A 19,816-nucleotide genomic window follows, 5' to 3' on the forward strand; every position below is an offset into this window, starting at 1 on the left:
TATAAGTCTATACACTTGCCTATAGAGATGCTGTGGACAATTGTCTACAAACCAATTTTCATTATTCTGTAGACAGTCTATAGACAGCCTATAGACTCAGACATTTTATAGACTAGCCTATAAAAAGTGTAAGACCATAAGTCTATGGACTATCTATAGACTAGTCTGAAGAAATGTCTATAGACAGTCTATAGACTTCATAGACAAATGTCTGTAGACTGTCTATAGACTTTCTATAAAAAATTTTGTAAGGGATAGCCAGTTGTAATGCCATTCAACTGTATGCACAGTGCCGCAAAGCAAACTACCGGCTCTGTGCGCAGTACGAGCACTCCATAATTGGAGCGAACACTGTTTGAAGTTGCTTCTAAATTTATTGCGAACAAATAAAATGACAGCTTCCGCCATTGAATGAAAAAACAGCATCTTTTTCTTACATCGCAAGCCTAAAGCACGCTATAAAAACGATATGTCGCTTCTCGACATATAACATGTGTCATGACCAACTTCGCACTCTGCGAGCTAGTTATCGTTCTTGCGACCATGCCATCGAAGACGAGTAAATTAACCAGAACATTCCCGCTGCGCAAAGTATTCGTAGCACTAATGCTGGTGCATAAGGCTAAGCTAACGAAATAAAATGCAGCGTAAGTGTGTCACCCTTATGCCTCGCTCCGATGCAGGTCGTCTGCTTATTTTGGGAAACGATGAATCATACACTGATGTCTTGCCTCCGCGACGACACGCACAATGGTTCACAGCAGGAGTCTTTCGACATCACGATTACTTGAAAACTGCGACACATTCTATGCATGCTGCTGTGATAGGAGACCATCTTTAGCCTCATGGCTAAGCGTGGATCGGCTGGTTCGCGGCACGGCCGCCAGGTGGTGAGCGATTACTTGGAGCCACAGCAAGAGCTTGGTGGCGCAACCCACCACCCCGTTCCAAAGGGGACGCTCATAACATCCATTCATTCATCCGTGAATTATATGGATAATCAAGACGAATTCTCGGCGTCGGCTTCGCGTTATGTCCTGTATATAATTACGTATGTGTGTGATGTACGCTTGCCCATGTGTTATACTCAAGGTACATATGAGATAATATTCAACTATCATTCCTGCTGTAACCAGTTCTGCTGTAATTGACAAAAAGCATGAAACCTGGGATCCACAGCGAATGTATTTATTTTAAACATCTGATTATGAAAAAGTGTAAAACACTATTAGTACTCGCTATTTGGAAATGACTTGATTTTACAGGCGCTGGCCTTTACGGGCAGCGTAATTGCACGGCTGCGATGCTATTATACGCCAGACACAACGCGTTAAAGTATTGATCTTGCCACAAATCCGATCACAGCTGCTTATGTTGCATTTGCGCATTTTTAGGACACCATCTGAAAGTTCAAGCGCAAGGCTACACTTAGTTCTTGCTGCCAGTGCTTCGCCCTTGGATCGAAACTTCCAAACATCGCATACATATATTTTACTATACCTAATGTGCATAAATTTTGCCACCTCGCCGTGGGATGCGATGCTTGATATACCATGAAAAAATCAAGCACGAAAATTTTTAACTGTCCCCCGTTCCAACGAAAATAATTTACTTCCACGAAACTTTTTTGTTCAAGGCAGAGAAGTCACAACCTGGCAAGAGCCGTTCAAAGAATAGACTGCATCTTATTATTCCCTAGCAGAAATGGTTTTGATAGCAGAAAATAACAATCGTTATTCTCATTAGCTCCTGTCTAGAGCCCCTACTTCTTGCACCAGAACTGAATTTGGAAAAGCCGCACTTCAAGTTTGGTATAAAAGGTGATAGCAAAATAAATTGAATATAACTCGCGAGGCAATATACGTCATTACATTTCGCGCTTGCCGCTTCTCTAAATTATTGAGGCCTTTCGCTGCTGAGCATACAGATATATGTGAAGTGATAAAACTTCCGTATAGCATCATAGGCGTACTGCAGCCACATTGAACGTATCAATCTAACGAAAAACATTTGGGACACGCTTAACCTTGACATTTAAGAGCCAAGTGCGATAGTGTTAGAAGGTCCCTGACTGCTCCTCTTTCTGTCGTTTCTCACCACGACCTGCTTCCCATGATCTCCACACAGAAAACGATCTGCTTTTCACCGCATATTAATGTCTTTATTTCGCACAATCGCTTATGCACACCAACATTTCCTCCTCATTGCATCGCTGTTTACTTTGTATGCTTTGATCTGACATTTTACTACCACAGCTCTTTGCTCCGATACACCATTCTCTTCGACATCTACGCCAGAAATGAATGACCAATCGCTATCGATCGCAAATCATTAGTCACCAATTGAAAATCAATCACTTATCTCTACTTACTTCGACACTCATGTACACTCAATCGCGTGACACGCTTATCTATATTCACAATAACTTCTCTACAAATTCAATGAAGCATCCAAGTACTCCCAAAACAGCTGTAATTATCTTACTATTTACCATAGAGACTCCTTAACAATACCAGATACTAGAACCACAACCATTTAGTCGATACATCGCACATACACATGCATGCAGTCGTTCAAGTTCAATGAGCCCCCCACGCCTTTACTTCAGTATCATTACCTCATTCCCATTAAGCTTACTAACATTTATCATATACGCGTCAGTACATTGCCCTAAGACAATTTACCAAGTAAGAACACAATTTACTTATCGATACACGCAGATTTACCTGTTTCAGTACAATGAACCCTCCCCCCATCCTAGAGCTTGCATTCCCTTCAGTCTAATTAGCCCATTTGAATTATCCTGTTCATAACTGCCATGCACGCAGCAGAAAATGTACCTAAAACACTTTACTACGTGAAAGATCACAAAGTATTTACTACTACTACCTTTAACACGCTTAAACCAACGAGCCTTTGCGAACGTTTCGCATTCCGAAGGAACAGCTTTTGTGACGCAAGCTAGCTTATGTGAACTTTGTGTCATGCCTTTCGGGCTTTGCAACGCCCCCGAAACATTTCAGCGTCTGATGGAGACCTTTTTGCATGGTCTCAAGTGAAAAAAGGCTCCCTGCAGCTTAGATGATGTGGTTATTTTTTGGGGGCTAATTTCCCCAGACATCTCTGTAGGCAAGAGGAAGTGTTATAGCGCCTAATTCCGGCTTCGGCATAACCAGAAAACGCCACTTTTGCGCAAGTGAGCTCACCATCCTAGGCCACGTAGTATCAGAATACGGTATCTTCCTGACGCCGCGACGCTCTATGTAGTTGATTTTTTTTCAGACCTTCCTCCATAAAGAACTTCGTAACTTCCTTGGCCTATGTTCATACTTTCGCCGCTTCAATCAGAATTTTCGAACAGAAGAATGGGCCTCAATGGCCAGGCTTGGTTTCGCAGTGACTGTTTCGCGGTGTTGCAGCCAGTGTCGCTGAGGACTCTTACTTCCTTGCCTCCTACGAAGCCGGTGACCACAGTTGGGCTTTCAGAGATTTCAGTGCAGCTTTCTGTGAGCCATGAGTTGAGGACGGGGACCTACCCGCCGTTCTTCAGTTTCAGTGATCCATGGTTGATGCAAGAAGTTGCCGACTCGTTACGTGGTACACCAAGTTTTGGTGTTTCATTCTTCCAGCACTTCCAACTGCGATGACCGGGTTTTCCACAATATTGACAAGACTTTTGTTTGCCCTCTTGCCGTTGTTGTAAACCCTGCTGTTCTCGGAGGCATGACTCGAGCGCGAGTACACGACAGGTCTCCACTCGGCCTATGCATTTTGAAAGAGAATGGCAACTTCAAAATTGCCTACATGGAAAGATCGTGGCTTTACCACCTGCATCATCACCTGAGAAGCAGTCTTCCTCCGGTTGACTACATTTGATTTTAAACCTGTCATACCCATACACTTTTGGACAGTTTTTGGGACTTGTGCAAACAGTTCATGTGAAGGGTTAGCCATTTTACATGGCTTGATTTCGTTTAAGATAGTCTCTGTTGAAAAACCTGAAGCGGTGAGGCCTAATATTCACGTGCTAGATGTTTGGTATGTAGAAGCGGCATGTTAGCTGCAACACTGAGAAGTCGTGCCTTATTCACGATTTTTTATCACCAGGGCAAAGCGCCGGCTTTATGTTTTAAGGAAGGCTTTTTTTGTCTTTGAGATCTCTCACTTGTATTTTGCAAAGCTGAGATGTTTAGTTATTTAAAATGTTGCCACTTGCTTTCCAGAATTTCTTACCTTTATATTTCGCTGTTGCATTGTTGAATCTTCAAAGTGTGTAACATGCTTGCCGCTACATGGTGCACAAAATTTTAGAAACATTTACACTAGCTTTCATGGTAATGAATTGGTAATGGATGAGTTATCCTAATCTACATAATGCCGGGGAAAGTAACCTACCTCGAGTGGGAGGCTTTTTCTGAGTGCTTATAAAGTGTATTGGTCACGATTAGCCTTGTATTATACGTACATCTGTGAATTGCCAACTGTATTGCTTTTAGTGTTCATGTTTTTGTTGTGATATTTGCCACGTGCTTCTGCCGAGCTTTCATTTGCAAATGTTCCATTATTTATTTTGGCTTCTACTGTATTTTACGTTTAATAACTCATTCACTACATTCTTCATTGGCCGCGTGATAATTCAGCTGTGTAAGCCCATTGTTTTATGCCTTGTTAGTACAATTTTCAGAGTACTCAATTCATTGGGAACAGGCATGCGTAAACTCGGTAAATGGCAGATAGGTACTTGAGCATTTGAGGTATGTTATTTCCTGTGATAAGCTGTGATGTGTCCGGTCACTTTTATTGCCCACTTCTTTAATAAAGGGGCATACGCGTGAATGCCACTTAGAGCCTAGCTTATATTCTTTTTTGGTATTTATTCCTTGTTGGCTAGTCATTTTTTATGAAATTTGAGACGAATTTGTCTTAAGTGTATGCAAAACTGCGAAACAATTTCACCAATAATGTACTATTCTGAAACAGTTGCCTAAACTAATGACAGATATAAGTTGTTGATACCCGAAGCATTTTTTGTACTACAAGAGCAGGCAGTGTTTTCTATGTAATTTACATAATACAAGGGCTCCTAACAGAACATACCTACGTTTCACGTTTTCACTGTGTAAGGAACGTGTGAGACAGGGAATAGTTGAGCAAGATGTACTCACATATATTTGTTAGGAAACCGGCGTCTACAGCAACGTGTGTGAGAGTGACGAGTACGACAGCGACTACGCAGCCCCTCATGATGGTTTGTTTTAGCTGAAAGGCAGCCTCCCTTCTTTCTCTGAACTTTTCTTGCAGGTGCAGGTACAGAAGTAGCAGTCTGCAAGGAGAGGTTGTAAGCAGTGGGAAACACAATACCAGTAAGATTATTTTACAACGTCGAGCTCCGCATTTTATTTTATGTCCTTCCTGATCAAGACATGGGTTGCTTATATTAGGCTCGAATGTGTCACAACATAGCGAAAGAATGCGGTGCTATCCCATACAAAATTAAATATTCAGAACAGTATATGGCTCGTTGTGTCGAATTTTTAAGCCTCTTCAGGTTAACCCTCTATTGCATGAATTATGAAAAAGTCGTTTTAAAAATTATTTTTTCAGCTTTTACTATTGATTGAATGAAGAAACACATATACAAAAAGTTTCAGAGTTATAACGACTGTATTAATAAAGATACTATTGCAGTTCTCAGCATTCGTGAAATGAGAAAATTCTTCAAGACGCACTTGGTTGTATATTGTTAACATGTGCAGGACGATTTCGCGATCTTTGAACAGTTCTACGTAAGACCGGTCTAGAGAGCACGTCTGGTACGCGTGCTCCTGACTCGACGTGGCTGGTCCAGTACTGTGGATCTACCACTAGAGCCACTTCAAGCTGCAATGCCATATCGATTTTTCTTTTGGAATTCGTGAGCAACGGAGGCATAGCGTTCAGATTCCCTTGAACAAGTCCAGCGGTTCCCATATGTTAGCTTTCCAACAGGTCATTTGTCGTTATTCACTTGCTGCGTTCTAAAGCTCCTCATGTACTCTATTGCAATTGTTATAGTTCAATTATATTTACCTCTACGGTTGCGAACGTTCACCAGTCGAAGGTTTTTTATGAAACTGCGGGGGTGTGTAATGCTAAAACCCATTCAACATTTTACTTGTGAGTCAAATATGAAGCCTGTCAGACCACCGCACTCGGAAGCACAAGCATAATGTCAACACCGTGGAGTGGGGACAACTACTGCTTCATCATGGTCACAGAACTCACGCACCGGAGAGACAATTTCGTTGACTTACTTGCTGATTTTTATATAAATTGGTATAAAAGAAACTTTCCCAACTTCGTGGGTGCTAGAACTTCTGTGTCTATTCTATACTTTCTCTTTCACATATTTATTAGCAAACCTGAATTCCTACACTATTATTTCCTTTTTAATATCCTTTGACAAAACGACGCCATCTTCGTCGCTATTTTTATAGCGTAGCTTTTAGTTGCGCGCTCCTTCAGCGAACTTCGGCGTAACCGAGCGAACGAACAAAGGATAAAAGCGCGAACGCTGAGCTTAGCTGGGGATCAAATACGCGAGGAGGAAAGTCCAGGGGGAGGGTGCAGCGAAAGTATAAGCTGAAAAGCGGAGGAGGAAGGTGGGGCGAAAATACGAGAAAAGCGTAGTGCGGCGACGATGGCTACGAGATGACGCCACAGTATCGCGCGTCGTCTTGGATGTCCATCTGCGGCGGCCGCTGTGAATAACGCCCACGCATCACCCATGCGCTGCCTGGTGATCTCTAGATAGGCGAGGAAGACGCCCCCCACTTCGCTCCTTTGCGACATGCCACACGAGAGAGATTGTTTGCATTAGCATATATATCACGAAATCAAAACACGTTTAGAGCTTCGCTCAAATTTTCCGTAAGGAAGTATCGTAATCGTCAGTGAATGTTCTTTTTTACACTGTGTATATCTATTCATCGTGAATCTGCAGCGTGAATATAGTTTCATATTCAGCTCATGTATATTGAGACAACAATATGTGGTTTGCACAGTCACAGATAGCACAATACCTTAGTATTGTTGGCGTATTGTGGTAAGCGCTGCTTTGCGAACGGCACAGGGGTGTTCTTGAATGTCATTTTTGCGATTGATTGCATGGTTGGCTACACTTATCATTGTCGGCAAAAATACTTTCTTATCAGCAAATAGGAGCTAACAGATAATTATAAACTCTTAAAATGATTCTTGGTAGCACAAACATCAGTGTTGTGCGAAAAAACAATCTGGTGGCCAAATATTCCAAAACATAACGAATATTTACTTTGGTAAACTCATAAGCTGGGAACGCTACTCGAACAGTGTTCTAACTAATCTATGTAACTTAGTCTTTATCATTCCCAGCTGTTATACGCCCATCCCTTACTTAATATCCCATTGAAACTCTGCATATATAAATAAATGAATAAATAGATAAATAAGTAACGAAATAAATAATAACATAAACACCGACCTATTAAGACTCTTTAAATACCGTTTATTGCACCATGCATTCTTAGGGCTGCACATGCGGCTTTGTTAGGAAATCCAATATGATGTAAAAAAAGAAAGCTGAGTTGCCCGAAAGGAAGGTATTCGAGACAGTCCCATTGCCCTTGAAAGAAAGGAAAAGAAAGTAACAGGCCTGCGCAGCACAGGCAGCATAGTTACAGCTTGGCCATATTGAAAAATTTGTATGAGAATTCAAGAAATAAAAGGGATGTATGCACAGCGCACACATCTTGAGAGAAGTGAACGATATACTGCGCACATTGGACGAAAGAGCGTAGAAAATGTGCGGGATCTGTATGTTGTGCTAAGAATACTTTTACGAAGTGCACGAGATCTATGCACCGTTCTATGAGAATGCGTAGAGCACGTACGAGATATGTGCGATGTGCTGCGTAGACCTAACGATATTGCGTATGAGGTGTGTCAGGTGACATGTGATGTGAATGCACATTAGTCGTGTGAGCAACGAGATCTTTGAAGATGACATCAACTGCACACAAAGTACGTGTACCCAGGTCGTAGTGCATACAAAAGCTCATAAATGACAGCGAGATCTTATAATGAGTCGTTTGTAGCACATGCAACAGGATAATCAATGTTCTATATCATGACATCGAACTATTGTGACACATATACTGGCATAAATTACAGAACGAATGAGAGATCCAGTGTTCCATTTCTGGAATTTCATGCTGTAAACACACACATCCCCATTAAAGCTGGTGTCGGTACTAATGACGCAATAATTTTCAGTCGGCGACGTGTTCGCGGATGACCACTTTGATGGTGCAAAGGCGTTCGCAGGACAGATTCTACAACCAGCCAGTAAGCACGCAATGGCAGTGATATCGTCGAAAGCCATTGTCCAGAATACGTACCTCGTTCAGACAATATCAGCCTAAGACTTTAACTGCAATATAGGAGTTGGGTACCTTCAAAGTTTAAGAACAAAATGCTATAGGTTTGTTTGTGTGCTCAACAAAAGAATCAGGCAATACGATTATAGCTCATTGGAAACACATCCAACAACGACGAGTTGACAAGGGAGTTTATTGCATGCAGTCTGATCAGTAACAGAAGATGCAACGCACTTTGTCACATCCTAATTATATAGCATTAGAGATGTTAGTCAGAGATAGTAATTCACGAACATCAAGCTGCACATTTTCCAAACAGCTCAGTCTGTCATCCACAAGATTGTCAAATACAGATATGCTAGTCGCTTTCTTTAGCAATGTTGAGAGGATGTTATTTCCTGTTCATGTCTTATTTTCGAAGTCTTGAACCAACCCACCACCTTGCCATCGCCGGGTTCAAACACCTTGTGGTGTTTATGTAAAACCGTAGCAGACAGGCATGAAATTGGCCATGTATGCCCACATGTAAAAAATAAAAAGAACCATAAAACACAGTGTCAATAAATTTCTCCATAAATAGCCAAAATAGCAGTCAAAATCAATCGCACGTTCTCATAAACAAATTGAAATAATGAAAACGCATAACAATCTATCACTTAAACTGTCATAGGATCATTGCATGATTACTGCAGTGAAAAATGACTTGCACAAAGTATTTCACAATTTGCTCACTGAATGCTGAGAGAGCTTGACCTAGTAAGCAATCCCCATATGTGCACAGCACCGGCGAAAAAAGCGAGATTAGCGTTGCAACTTGGCAACCATTATCTGCCTACATACTAGAAAAAAGTCAGTTTGAAATTAAAGAAATAACAAAGTAGTTTGCGTGAAAATGATGGTACAGCAACTTGAATAAGCTTTTTTCGGCGCAGTGACGGGCTTAGGAGGTTAGTTGAAAATTAAGTTGTTTAAAGATGGGTCGCATCAGAGGGCATTATTCTTGCTCTTTCTATCCATTGTAGCATTACCTGGGCTCAGTGACCCCTTACATACTATTCACAGTTCACACATAATAAAAAGATAAGGGGCAGGCAAATGGTCGAATGTGCAGCATGCTCATATCAAGGAATTAAGCGACACACAGTGCGCAAAAGAGGACAGTGCATTTTCACTCTCTGCAGCAACTGTTAAAACTAGCTCAATCTCCAGCTTTTGCAAATGGCGTTTTTGTCTAGAAACTACCCATATGTCAATGGTAGTGGTAGAGAAAATGGTAATGGCAGAGAAAATGTAAGCAGGGTGCTGTGTTATTGGCCAGTGCGGATATCGACACCTTAGTTGGTGCCACAACATCCAAGCACCACTGTGTTTTTCTTCATTGATAAAGTATTATAATATGGAGAGCTTGCACCTCTATATCAGTTTTGAGTTTGAGTTTTGAGAGATATGTTAAGGAAGAATAGTCGACGGTTGGCCTTGACGATAAATACAGTGGTGTTTTTTCAAGTGCCATTTTGCTATGCTCCTCACGGACATGTTTTAAGAGGAAGCTTACCCTCCTTAATTGTAAACTGCCGTTGAGCTGGTTTATGCCTCAAAGTAGCACTGTTTCTCCAAGAAAAACACTTATATCGTGCACAATTCATAAGGAAGGCAAAGAGCTGACAGGATATAAGACAGCTAACAACCATCCAATTTGACTGCTTGGACAGCAATGTAAAGCGAGAGGCGAAAGGGGGAGAGCAGATAAGTAAGTTTGCATTGCATGTTCCTTGCATAAGTGCGAAAAGGACCCATGAGAATGCTACCATGACGTTTCACAGTTACAAATAAACAGTGTTGCTATCGAATAATTATCTGGAGTGGCAGCTTACTTACAGTTCCTCTATCATATATATAAGGAAAGCCTCACAGTTCTAGCCAGCCCTATGGTTCTTATACATTGCAACATTTGCACACGTTTAAAACAAAATCGTGCAAGCGAGCTCTGCACTACCAGCGGATTGCCAAGTGGTCTGGACATCAAGTTAGCATGGTCGCAAATCCATTCTTTTATGCATTGGCCTGTTTTGTTGACGTAGCATCTAGGGCATCATAGTGGTACTTGATACCCATGAACGCTTCTGCGCGCTATGTAGTTGTGCGCTATGTACTGTGCGCTATTGTTCTACATGCTTTTCTTTTCCACAGGTAGTGATGCATGCTTCTTCGTTATTTAGGTGCCTACACAACAAAGCAAGCTTCTGCCATGCCGAGAAAGGATTCTAGGAAAAGCTAACGTGAGGCTACTTTTCTCATCATTGAAGAGGCTAGGTTTCTTGGTTTGGGTTTGTGTTCGTTGGTTCGATGGGTTTTGGAACATCATAGGGGCTCTTTCCTCGCACGAAGGCAGAGAAGCTTCTGGGATGTGCTTCTGCAATTTGTACAGCACACTGAAAGTGCAGGTGTGGGCCTCGTCTTCGGAAGAAAGTAAACCGACGGCACCATCCAAGGCGCAGATGACTCATCTTGAGTCAGAAAGGGGGTTAACTGAGGGGCCCGATCTTTATTAGTGATATAATGAGAAGCCAACGAACACTGACACCAAGGACAACATAGGGGAAATTACTTGTGCTGAATAAATGAAATAAAGAAACGATAAATTGGTGGAAATTAAAGTAGATGAAAAAACAACTTGCCGCAGGTGGGAGCCGAACCCACAACCTTCGCATTTCGCGTGCGATGCTCTACCAATTGAGCTACCGCGGCGGCGTTTCCCCATCCACTTTCTTGGGTATTTATGTGTACTAGTAGAACCCTGGGAGTGTTAGCCAGCGCCACCACTCATAGACCTTGGCGGCCGACGTGGAACGTCGTTTTTGCCGCAGGCGTCACGAGAACGTGATCTTTTTGGGTGAAGGCAACTGGTCAATAAACCCACATATGCTACCTGAAGGCATCAATGTTGCCGGATTCGATTGGTAGAGCATCGCACGCGAAATGCGAAGGTTGTGGGTACTGGATGTACTGGATTAAGAAAAAGAAGCAACTGGTTATTGCTCCCTAAGAAGCCCGACAAACATACAGTGCGACGCAACTGCAGCAATAATAATATTGAACTGTCCAAGACTTTCGAATAAAAGATAACGAAAGGTTGAGTTATCGCGACGGAACATCAGAACTCGTCATCACGTCGTAGTCGTTGAAGTCCCTAGTTATACCGAGATTATTTTTGAACAGCGTTGATAGTTGCCACCCAAGAATGGTTGCTTCTGTACTGTGAAATGCTCATATGATAGGGTCAATAGCTCTCTCCATGGTGCAAAAACGCGCTCGCAGCGACAGCGAAAGATTGTACACGGACATGCATGCAGACGCGCAGTCGGTCACCGGGAACCCATGCAGTTTCTGCGTTGGGGCTTCATTCTGTTATGTTCCACATGGTTATGCAGAGCACATTATATATGAACACATTTCGCATAGTTCACTCTGAGCTATTTTCGACCTTTCACTCAAGAACTGGTTCGGGTGACTCTATCACGGTGACCGCGCGCATCGGGCGTTGACTGTACGTATTCGGTGGAGCCTGTAAACCATTGTGTGCTTTCTGCTTGCCGAAGATTATTGCTTTGACGGTAAAAGGTTTCCTTCGTTTGGAGAGTAGGTACAGAAATGTGCAGGAGGGCTCCCACGCATGGTTTTATTCAGCGCCGACAGCGAAATTTATGAGGAGCGCGCCATGTAATTCCTCATACTGTAATTCGTCAGACCGATGGCGACTCCACAAGTCATCGCTTTCACTACACGCGTCTTTTGCATATCATTCAATCGTGCTTCGCACTGCGAAGGAGGCCTGTAGGGGCGCGACTATTGCCACCAGAGCCCGTGAAGAAGATGGGCTAACGTTCATGTAGCATAAGTATAGAACACGCTAGCGCGCGACCGAGCGTCCGCGGTATTGGCCGCTTCCGAGATGACCGGCCGGTCTGCAACCGTCGGTACCCCGGCTATCTCTTCGCGGTGCCTACCACAGAGGCTTTCTTAAATGTTTTGGTGATGGTGCAATAAAAGTCATTGCGAGGACCACATGTAGAGCTGACTTAGAGCCTTGTAGACACCACCAAAACTCCGCTTTTGCTAAAATTTGATTCCAAACACGCCTCACCTTAAAAGCATTTCTGTGGTCACGGGAGGCGGCTTCGGTTGGGGCGTTCATTCACCTATGAAATTGTGACCAATCTCTGAGAGCTCATGTGCTTCGCGTAGCGCAACACAGACAGATAAGCAGACAGTGAGTCGATAAAGTTGATAAAGAGTGATGAGTGGTTATACGGGTCTCATTGCGGTAGATAATGATTCCACGGGGATGGCTAAGGTGCTGAATAGCGATAAGGCCTTATAGGGGTAAGAGCATTGCGGATAATGTTTATAACGACCGATAAGGGTTGATAAAGGTCCGGGCAAGTTCTATAATGTGGCTAAGAAACTACAAAGATTGCTAAGGGATGGGTTATGTACTATAAGGTTCATAAGAGTCGGATAAACTGCGATAAAATTGACAGCGACCGACACGGGTATAATCGAGTCCAACAAGATTGATAAACGATAAGGATTGAAGGGTCGCATCGAGTCCCATAAGAGTTATAACCACCAATAATAATTTGCAGGGGTTTTTACTGATCAAGTGTGATAAGATTAATACCCAGGCTGCATGGAGTTGAGCAAGTGACACAATACTTACGCATACTTAAACAACTCCAGTGCAGTTTCTACGTTATTTTTGTTCATTGCTGACAATAGCTCTGTCGGACAGTGTCGGCGGCGGCGGTAGGCAACATGAATAACTGAAAACGCTTTTCAAATGAGCTCATAGAACCTTACGCTCTAAAACAAGTTTTTAGAAAGCGGAGAAACCACAATAAAGGAAGAATGCCAGCGTTATTCCTTTATTATTCATATTCATTCGCTTTTATTGACGTTTGTGCAAGTGTTTATTCCCGTGAGTTCTAGTAACGTCTCCCATTTGTCTGACCGCGTTGGCAATCCATATCCTCAGTTAAACCATCCTATGTATACCTACAAACTGTGCATTATATCTGTGCAAGAAAACATATCACTCGGGTACTGCTATCGTGGTGCTGCAATAGCTTGAATCTGTAGTACACATACATCAGGGACAATATGAAAAGTTTCGTGGCTATCCTGCTAACTGATACTCAGCAAAATACACACAGTGCACTGTGGAATAAACCAGGATGACCAGTTTTCATGACAGGCATACGCACACCCGGAGTAACGTGAAAGAAGACGAGTTGTCATCGACCACGGAGCATATATAAACTGAAAATAATTAGCACCTTTCCCGAATGGCAAAACGTTGGCTTTGATTTTTATTCAACTGCTGCACTTGCTTAAGGTTGTGTTCAGAAAATTATTGGACAGTGCTTCTCACAAGACTGTAGCTATGGCCTCTGTATTAGCAATGTCCTTCCAAGTGATTCACTGACTTCAGACCCCAGCCTTCAGTATTGGTAGCAAGAGTTCGGTCATCATCTATTTGAAAAATGGTAATGAAAAGAAGCTGATATTCGAATATTGCTGCAAGCTAAAATGTTGAGGGATGTCTATTCAAGATGACTACTCGCACGCGACGCTGTAGAAACGTAAGCTTCTCTCTGGGAAAGTGCGAAAGCCGAGAAAGTGCAGGATAATTACACTTACTTTATGACAAACTAAAGGTTGATAAAGATCTTTCCTTCTGGGATGAGATAGAAAACATGCACGTCAAGGCAGTGAGCCAACTCTCCCGGAAGCCTGAGACCTGACACCACTCTAAAGAATGCGACAAGCACTTGCGCATAATCAACTTAAACGCTCGTAGCGTATTCAACGAAACGGAACCTATTGAGATTTCCCTACTAGAAGAAGACGCACATGTTGACGTCATAACCTTAGACGTGGCTATGAACTGAAATATGCTACGAGGATGTTTCCCCACACCGCCATCCAGTTTTCCGCAAGCTACAGCCTTCCAGGGGACGTGGCGTGGCCGTCCTTATTGAAAACCGCATAGGTGCTGTTCCCTTGGACGGCATTTTTGGCATCAAACGTTCGTGCATAAACTTCTCGAGCTCGGGGCATCACTTTTTAGTCTGTGCCATTTACAGACGACCCGTTGGTGATTCTGAGTGTCTAGTCAAACTGTAAAAGCACATGTCTCAATTCCCCCCCCCCCAAAAAAAAACTTCTACAAATAGCGGATGCTAACTTTCGAGGTCCTAATTGGGAGCGCTTTGAATCACTTCCCATAACAGCAATCATTAAGACAGTACACTTACCATAATATTATTTTATGACCTAATAAATATCACTCAGGAACGAACACGCGTGCAAGGAACTTCGAAATCTGCACTGGATTTGGTGTTTTTAGCTAGGCTATTGCTTAGATATACAATTGAAGTTGTGTAAGTCACTTATAATCGCTTGCTTTTCAGTTTTTGCTTATTCGTTGCTACATTTATCAAATGAAAAATCCTGTGAAGTAGTCTACCAAAGCCTACTCACGTCGGAACCATCCATCTAATATAGCACATTTGGAAACTTGCCTTATTGATTTTACCGAAAATGATATGACCACACTTTGACGTCGTTTCGAAGGTATATGCCACTGCTGTATAAATAAGTTTGTGCCGAGGAAACGTAAACTAATTCGTAGACGGACGCCGTGGATTACGGGTGAAATAATCCACCTGAAGCGAAGGATAAAAAGGTTAAAGAAATAGTGCATGCGTATCGGTCATATAAAGGAACTAAAATAAAACCGTTCACATACAGTACACTCTTAGGAAAAACACTGCTTTAATATAGTGCGGCCGAATTTCATTTTAGACGAGCCAAAAAATTTCCAGAATATGTAAGCGAAAAAAAAGGAAACGGCTGTCACAAATTTCTAATAATGGTTCTATAGTTACCGATAATGGTGACATTGCGTGTCATTTCAATGAATATTTTAACAGCATGCTCTGTAACTCTGGTATTCGTTCATCCAGTGATACGGTGCTCAATCCTTCCGATGTCAATTTTATTTCATACAATGGCGCATTTTCTGTGGTACTAAATTTTAGAACTGAATCATCATGTGATCCTGACAACTATCCTAACGTGTTTAAAATCGACATGCTGAGTCCATTGCAAAGTTTCCTGTTATTATTTATTGTATTTCATTAGTTCGTCGAAATTTACCTGATGAATGGAATACAGCCTGAGTTGTGTCTGTACACAAGTAGGGTGATAAGGCCCTATCACGAAAGTACCGTGCACAGAGTTTCATCATCACGCTGTAAACTAAGCGGCCGTATTACTGCCAATCAGATAAATGAATTTTTAGACGAACACTCAGTCCACCCTAATTACCAACACGAGTTTATAAAAGGCTGCAGAACAATTACAGAATTAGTTACTGCTATACATTTGCACACTTTATGCCTTAATAAGAAGGGTCCGATTAATGCAATATTTCGAAGCTTTTGATACAGTTCCTCATGACAAACTCACGCATTGAACTTCCAGAAATATTGAACACATCGATAAGGAACTATTTGCTAAATCGCTACGAAATTAGCAGAAGTTAATGAGCGCCAACCAGGCTGTCTTCCGGTCGGCTCTGGGCTCCTCAACGGAGAGTGTGAAGACCAATATTGTTTTTACTGTATATTAATGATTTATTCACTGTAATTGATCCTAACGTGCAAATCAGGTTGTTTGCCGATGACCGCGTGTTTTTTTTAAGAATAACTTCAATTAACGATCCGAGCCATCTTAACTCCGCTCTTGCTAAAACGTTTGAATGGTGTGAAACGTTGAATATGCAGCTTCATACTGATAAGGCCACCTTTCTTCGCTTGTCTAGCCAAAAAGCTCCCCTCACGTTTACGTACAGGCTAGGGTCTGCAGGAAAAGAATCATTATAAGCACTTAGGTGCTACTAGTACCTTATCCTGGAATATACATATAGAGAAGATTTGCGCATCTGCATTCTGTAAGCTATATATTTAAGAAATAAGCTTAAACATCTCCCTGCCCAAGTGGAAAATTACTTGCGTACAATACAACAATTAGACCGAGACTTGAATGCGCATGCGTTGTTTGGAATCCGTTTACAAAACACATTAGTGTTCGTCGAAAAGGCACAGAGGAAAGCTGTAAGGTACACTTATTCAAAATTTTCACCGTGTGACTCACCCTCTGAAATAATGCAGGCAAATTGCATTCAATGTATCGAAGAAAGAAAAAGAAACTTCACGTTCGCAATTTCTTTTTGGCTTTGGAGTCGGGACCTAGGAATTAATCCATCACCCTATGTATCGTCTTTAAATATCAAGGCATACTCGCCACCATCATCTGAATTCGTTGACACCGTACTTTGCACGAACAGATCTACTCAATCTTTCATTTTTTCCTCGTACGGTAAGTGATTGGGAGGATACTTTATTGCCTTTCGTAACACATAGATGATTGCTTTGCTTATCTTTTTTACCTACTGTGCTTGAAACTGTACATGGTTTGGAGTATTGAACAAATAATAAATAAAGAAAACTGCAGTTATCTACCTACATTTTTTTTAATGAAGCACACAATATAAATATGGCTGCGTTTGTGATGCTGTTCAAAACTGAGTTCGGATACGAATGTGGCATTTACTGCCCTTTTTGAGACAATACTTTTTGGAGATTTGCACACACAATTTCGGGTGCGACTTTTCGACTTTCATGGCAAGGGAGGGGACTGCAACTGTTCCAAAATACATTTAGTTGTGATGCGATGCACTGCCCGGTTCCTTTCAATCAGAATTAATTGAACTGCAGTCACATGCCATTTGTATGTAAACGATGTGGTTTGACTGGAGATAACACATGCTTCCCCATTTGTTCATATGGCAATATTGAACAAGCAGAATAGGATAATTTACATATGTGAGCATTCCACCCCCCTCCGCATAACTTTGTTTTTGGCTAGAGTTCTGCTCCACGTTGCTTTACTCGCGTCGTTATCACCTTCAATATATTATTTGGATCGCGTGCTTTTGCTTTTATATATTGTACTTTGTATCCACGGCCATAGGTGCTATCTTAGGGCGGAAGTCACTAACGTGCGCTATTCGTACGCATTTTCTTAGCCAAAAATTTCTTACGCTAAGAAGAGGGTGCATGCCAAGTGACAGCGCACTTAACTGACGGCGTTGCACAAGAGCGAGAATGAAACAAAACTCGCATTTAACGACAAGAAATGAAAAAAAGCGCATTGAAATAGCATTATCACACATCATGCATCTGCTGTTGAGACTATATTCTCACGGCCAATCACTACACACCCCTCTACGACAGCTTCCTTTTCCGGGCGTGTACGTGCTACAGCGCTGACCAGCGTAACCACGCTCGGCCGTTCACCACACCGCCGTCTAAAGAATGACAGTGGAAGTGTCACGCGTTCCTCTCAAATTTCTGCGTGACACCGAACTAATAGGCACATGGTGGCATATTTGGCGCGGGAAACCACGTCCAGTGGAGCTATTGCCGGTCAAGTATGCAAGCCTAAGCCCGCCTTTAGCAACATCACCACCACCGCCATACTGCAAAGCGACTAAATATGTTTATTTCAATAATATTTGCGGGAAAAAAAAGAGCTTCATGTTATACAGTGTTTATAGCCTCGAGGCAAGACGACAAGCTCCCGTATTTTCATCGGTATGTTACGATCGCGCTGCACACGGTTGCAGGCGCTGTTCGTATGGCCTGCATAGCCTTCATATCGTCTCCCTCGGCTGCATCTACCGTCTGAGGGGTTGGTGGACGAGGCCGTCAAGCGCCAACCGACGAGGAAACGCGCCCTCCCGTCGCATAAGATCCCTGTCGAGGGCACTGAGAGCTATGAAAGCAATCCTAAAAGAGAAATGCGGCAAGAAGCCTTGGCTATGGACACTCCAAATTATGACAAAAAACTGCACATTGTAACATCCGCCCGGGAAAGTTTTGCTGCTTATCATACTTTGACATCGTATCAGCGTTCATCACTTCTTGGCTTCTCCTGTTCATGCGTAAGAACTTCATGTTCTCTGTGTATTGTGTGGCTATGTCTCCACAGGAGTGACGACTCCAGTGCTTCGGCATTGAAGGCGAACAGTCACATTTGTAGTCGTTATTTTGCCATCCTATCAGTGACTCAGTATTTTAGTTTGTTGTTATACATTTTTTGCTCGCGATACTCATCTCTGCTTGCGCCTGTACATGATCGACTTCGCAATGTTTCAATGTCTAATGTAAGCGCCGCGGCGTTTTCATACTCGCCGTCAACGCCGGCTCAACAACGGCCACGTGCAGCTCTCATCACGCTAAGGTGTTTGAAATAGATCACTACTTAAGATTAGGCTAATTTCCAAGACGTGAAAATTTACAAAACAACACAAGCGCTAAGGAGCTACACTCGACAGAGAATGGACATTCGATGATACTTGCACAATTGGCGAAACGTGACGAGAAAAAGAAAAGGGTGATGTGCGCCTTACATTTTTGTTCGATATGTTTAGCGTGCTCCGCCCCTTTAAATAAATATATACACGACGATGTTAACAGCTCCAGGAAACTAATATCCATAACAGCTAGAAATCTGCGCCCTAACTTGCCCCGGTAGGCTCTATTTGAGGAGTGCATTTGCATCGTTGTTGAAGTCGATTTCTATTATACTGTCACGAACAGTGGCTGGGTCAGAGTCTCCTCTGTCGGACTGAAAGACCTGCTAAGACCTCTGTGCCCTGTGAAGTCTTGCCTAGCGAAGTGCTAGCCGTCTACTGTTGAATAAATACTCCCTGTAACATCTTTTTGGTGTAGGTTTGGCGCTCTATTCCTCCCGGCGCTGGAGCTTCGAAGCGGACGCCAAGTTTCTCCCACCTCCATGGCCGAAGACTGTACGCCGTCGTCGCAGCCCGCGGCTCCGGCGACCGTCGTCCTTTCGCATCCCCTCGATGCTGGCCCATTTTGTGGTACGGACAACAACGACGTCGATGATTGGCTCCTACTCTACGAGCGCTTCAGGAATCACCGTAGGTGGGATGAGACGCTAACGCACGCGAACATCATTTTCTACCTACGGGGCACAGCTCGCGTGTGGTTTAATACGCACAAAGAACTGACGAGTTGGGACGTATGCAAGCAGATGCACGAATTGTTTGTTCGATCGGTGGTACGAAAAATGACAGCTCGGCACGAACTCGCCGCCAGAGCTCAGAAGTCGACGGCATCGCACGTCACATATATCCGAGACGTGCTAGCCTTGTGTGCACCCTTGACAAAGACATGCCGCAGGCGGACAAGGTTGGCCATGTGTTGAAAAGCATAGCTGATGATGCCTTCAACATACTCATGTGTAAGAACTGCCGAACGATTGGC

The 19,816-nt window shown here is 42.8% G+C and overlaps 1 protein-coding gene and 1 long non-coding RNA gene across 4 annotated transcripts in view; one reads left to right on the forward strand and one right to left on the reverse strand.

Moving 5' to 3' along the window:
* Window positions 1–19,816, reverse strand: part of LOC142579794 (uncharacterized) — a 79,408-nt gene that overhangs the window by 41,573 nt on the left and 18,019 nt on the right. For all 3 annotated transcript variants that reach the window (XM_075690369.1, XM_075690367.1, XM_075690368.1), the window contains exon 2: window positions 5,166–5,323. In XM_075690369.1, the coding sequence (XP_075546484.1) occupies window positions 5,166–5,244 (79 nt within the window). In that variant the 5' untranslated portion in view covers window positions 5,245–5,323. The remainder of the gene's footprint in view (window positions 1–5,165; window positions 5,324–19,816) is intronic.
* Window positions 5,348–19,816, forward strand: part of LOC142579795 (uncharacterized) — a 152,022-nt gene continuing 137,553 nt past the window's right edge. The window contains exon 1 of the long non-coding RNA XR_012827447.1: window positions 5,348–5,363. This is a non-coding gene — a long non-coding RNA (uncharacterized LOC142579795). The remainder of the gene's footprint in view (window positions 5,364–19,816) is intronic.

This window comes from Dermacentor variabilis, chromosome 4 (assembly GCF_050947875.1).
Source record: "Dermacentor variabilis isolate Ectoservices chromosome 4, ASM5094787v1, whole genome shotgun sequence".
NCBI classification, from domain to species: Eukaryota; Metazoa; Arthropoda; class Arachnida; order Ixodida; family Ixodidae; genus Dermacentor; species Dermacentor variabilis.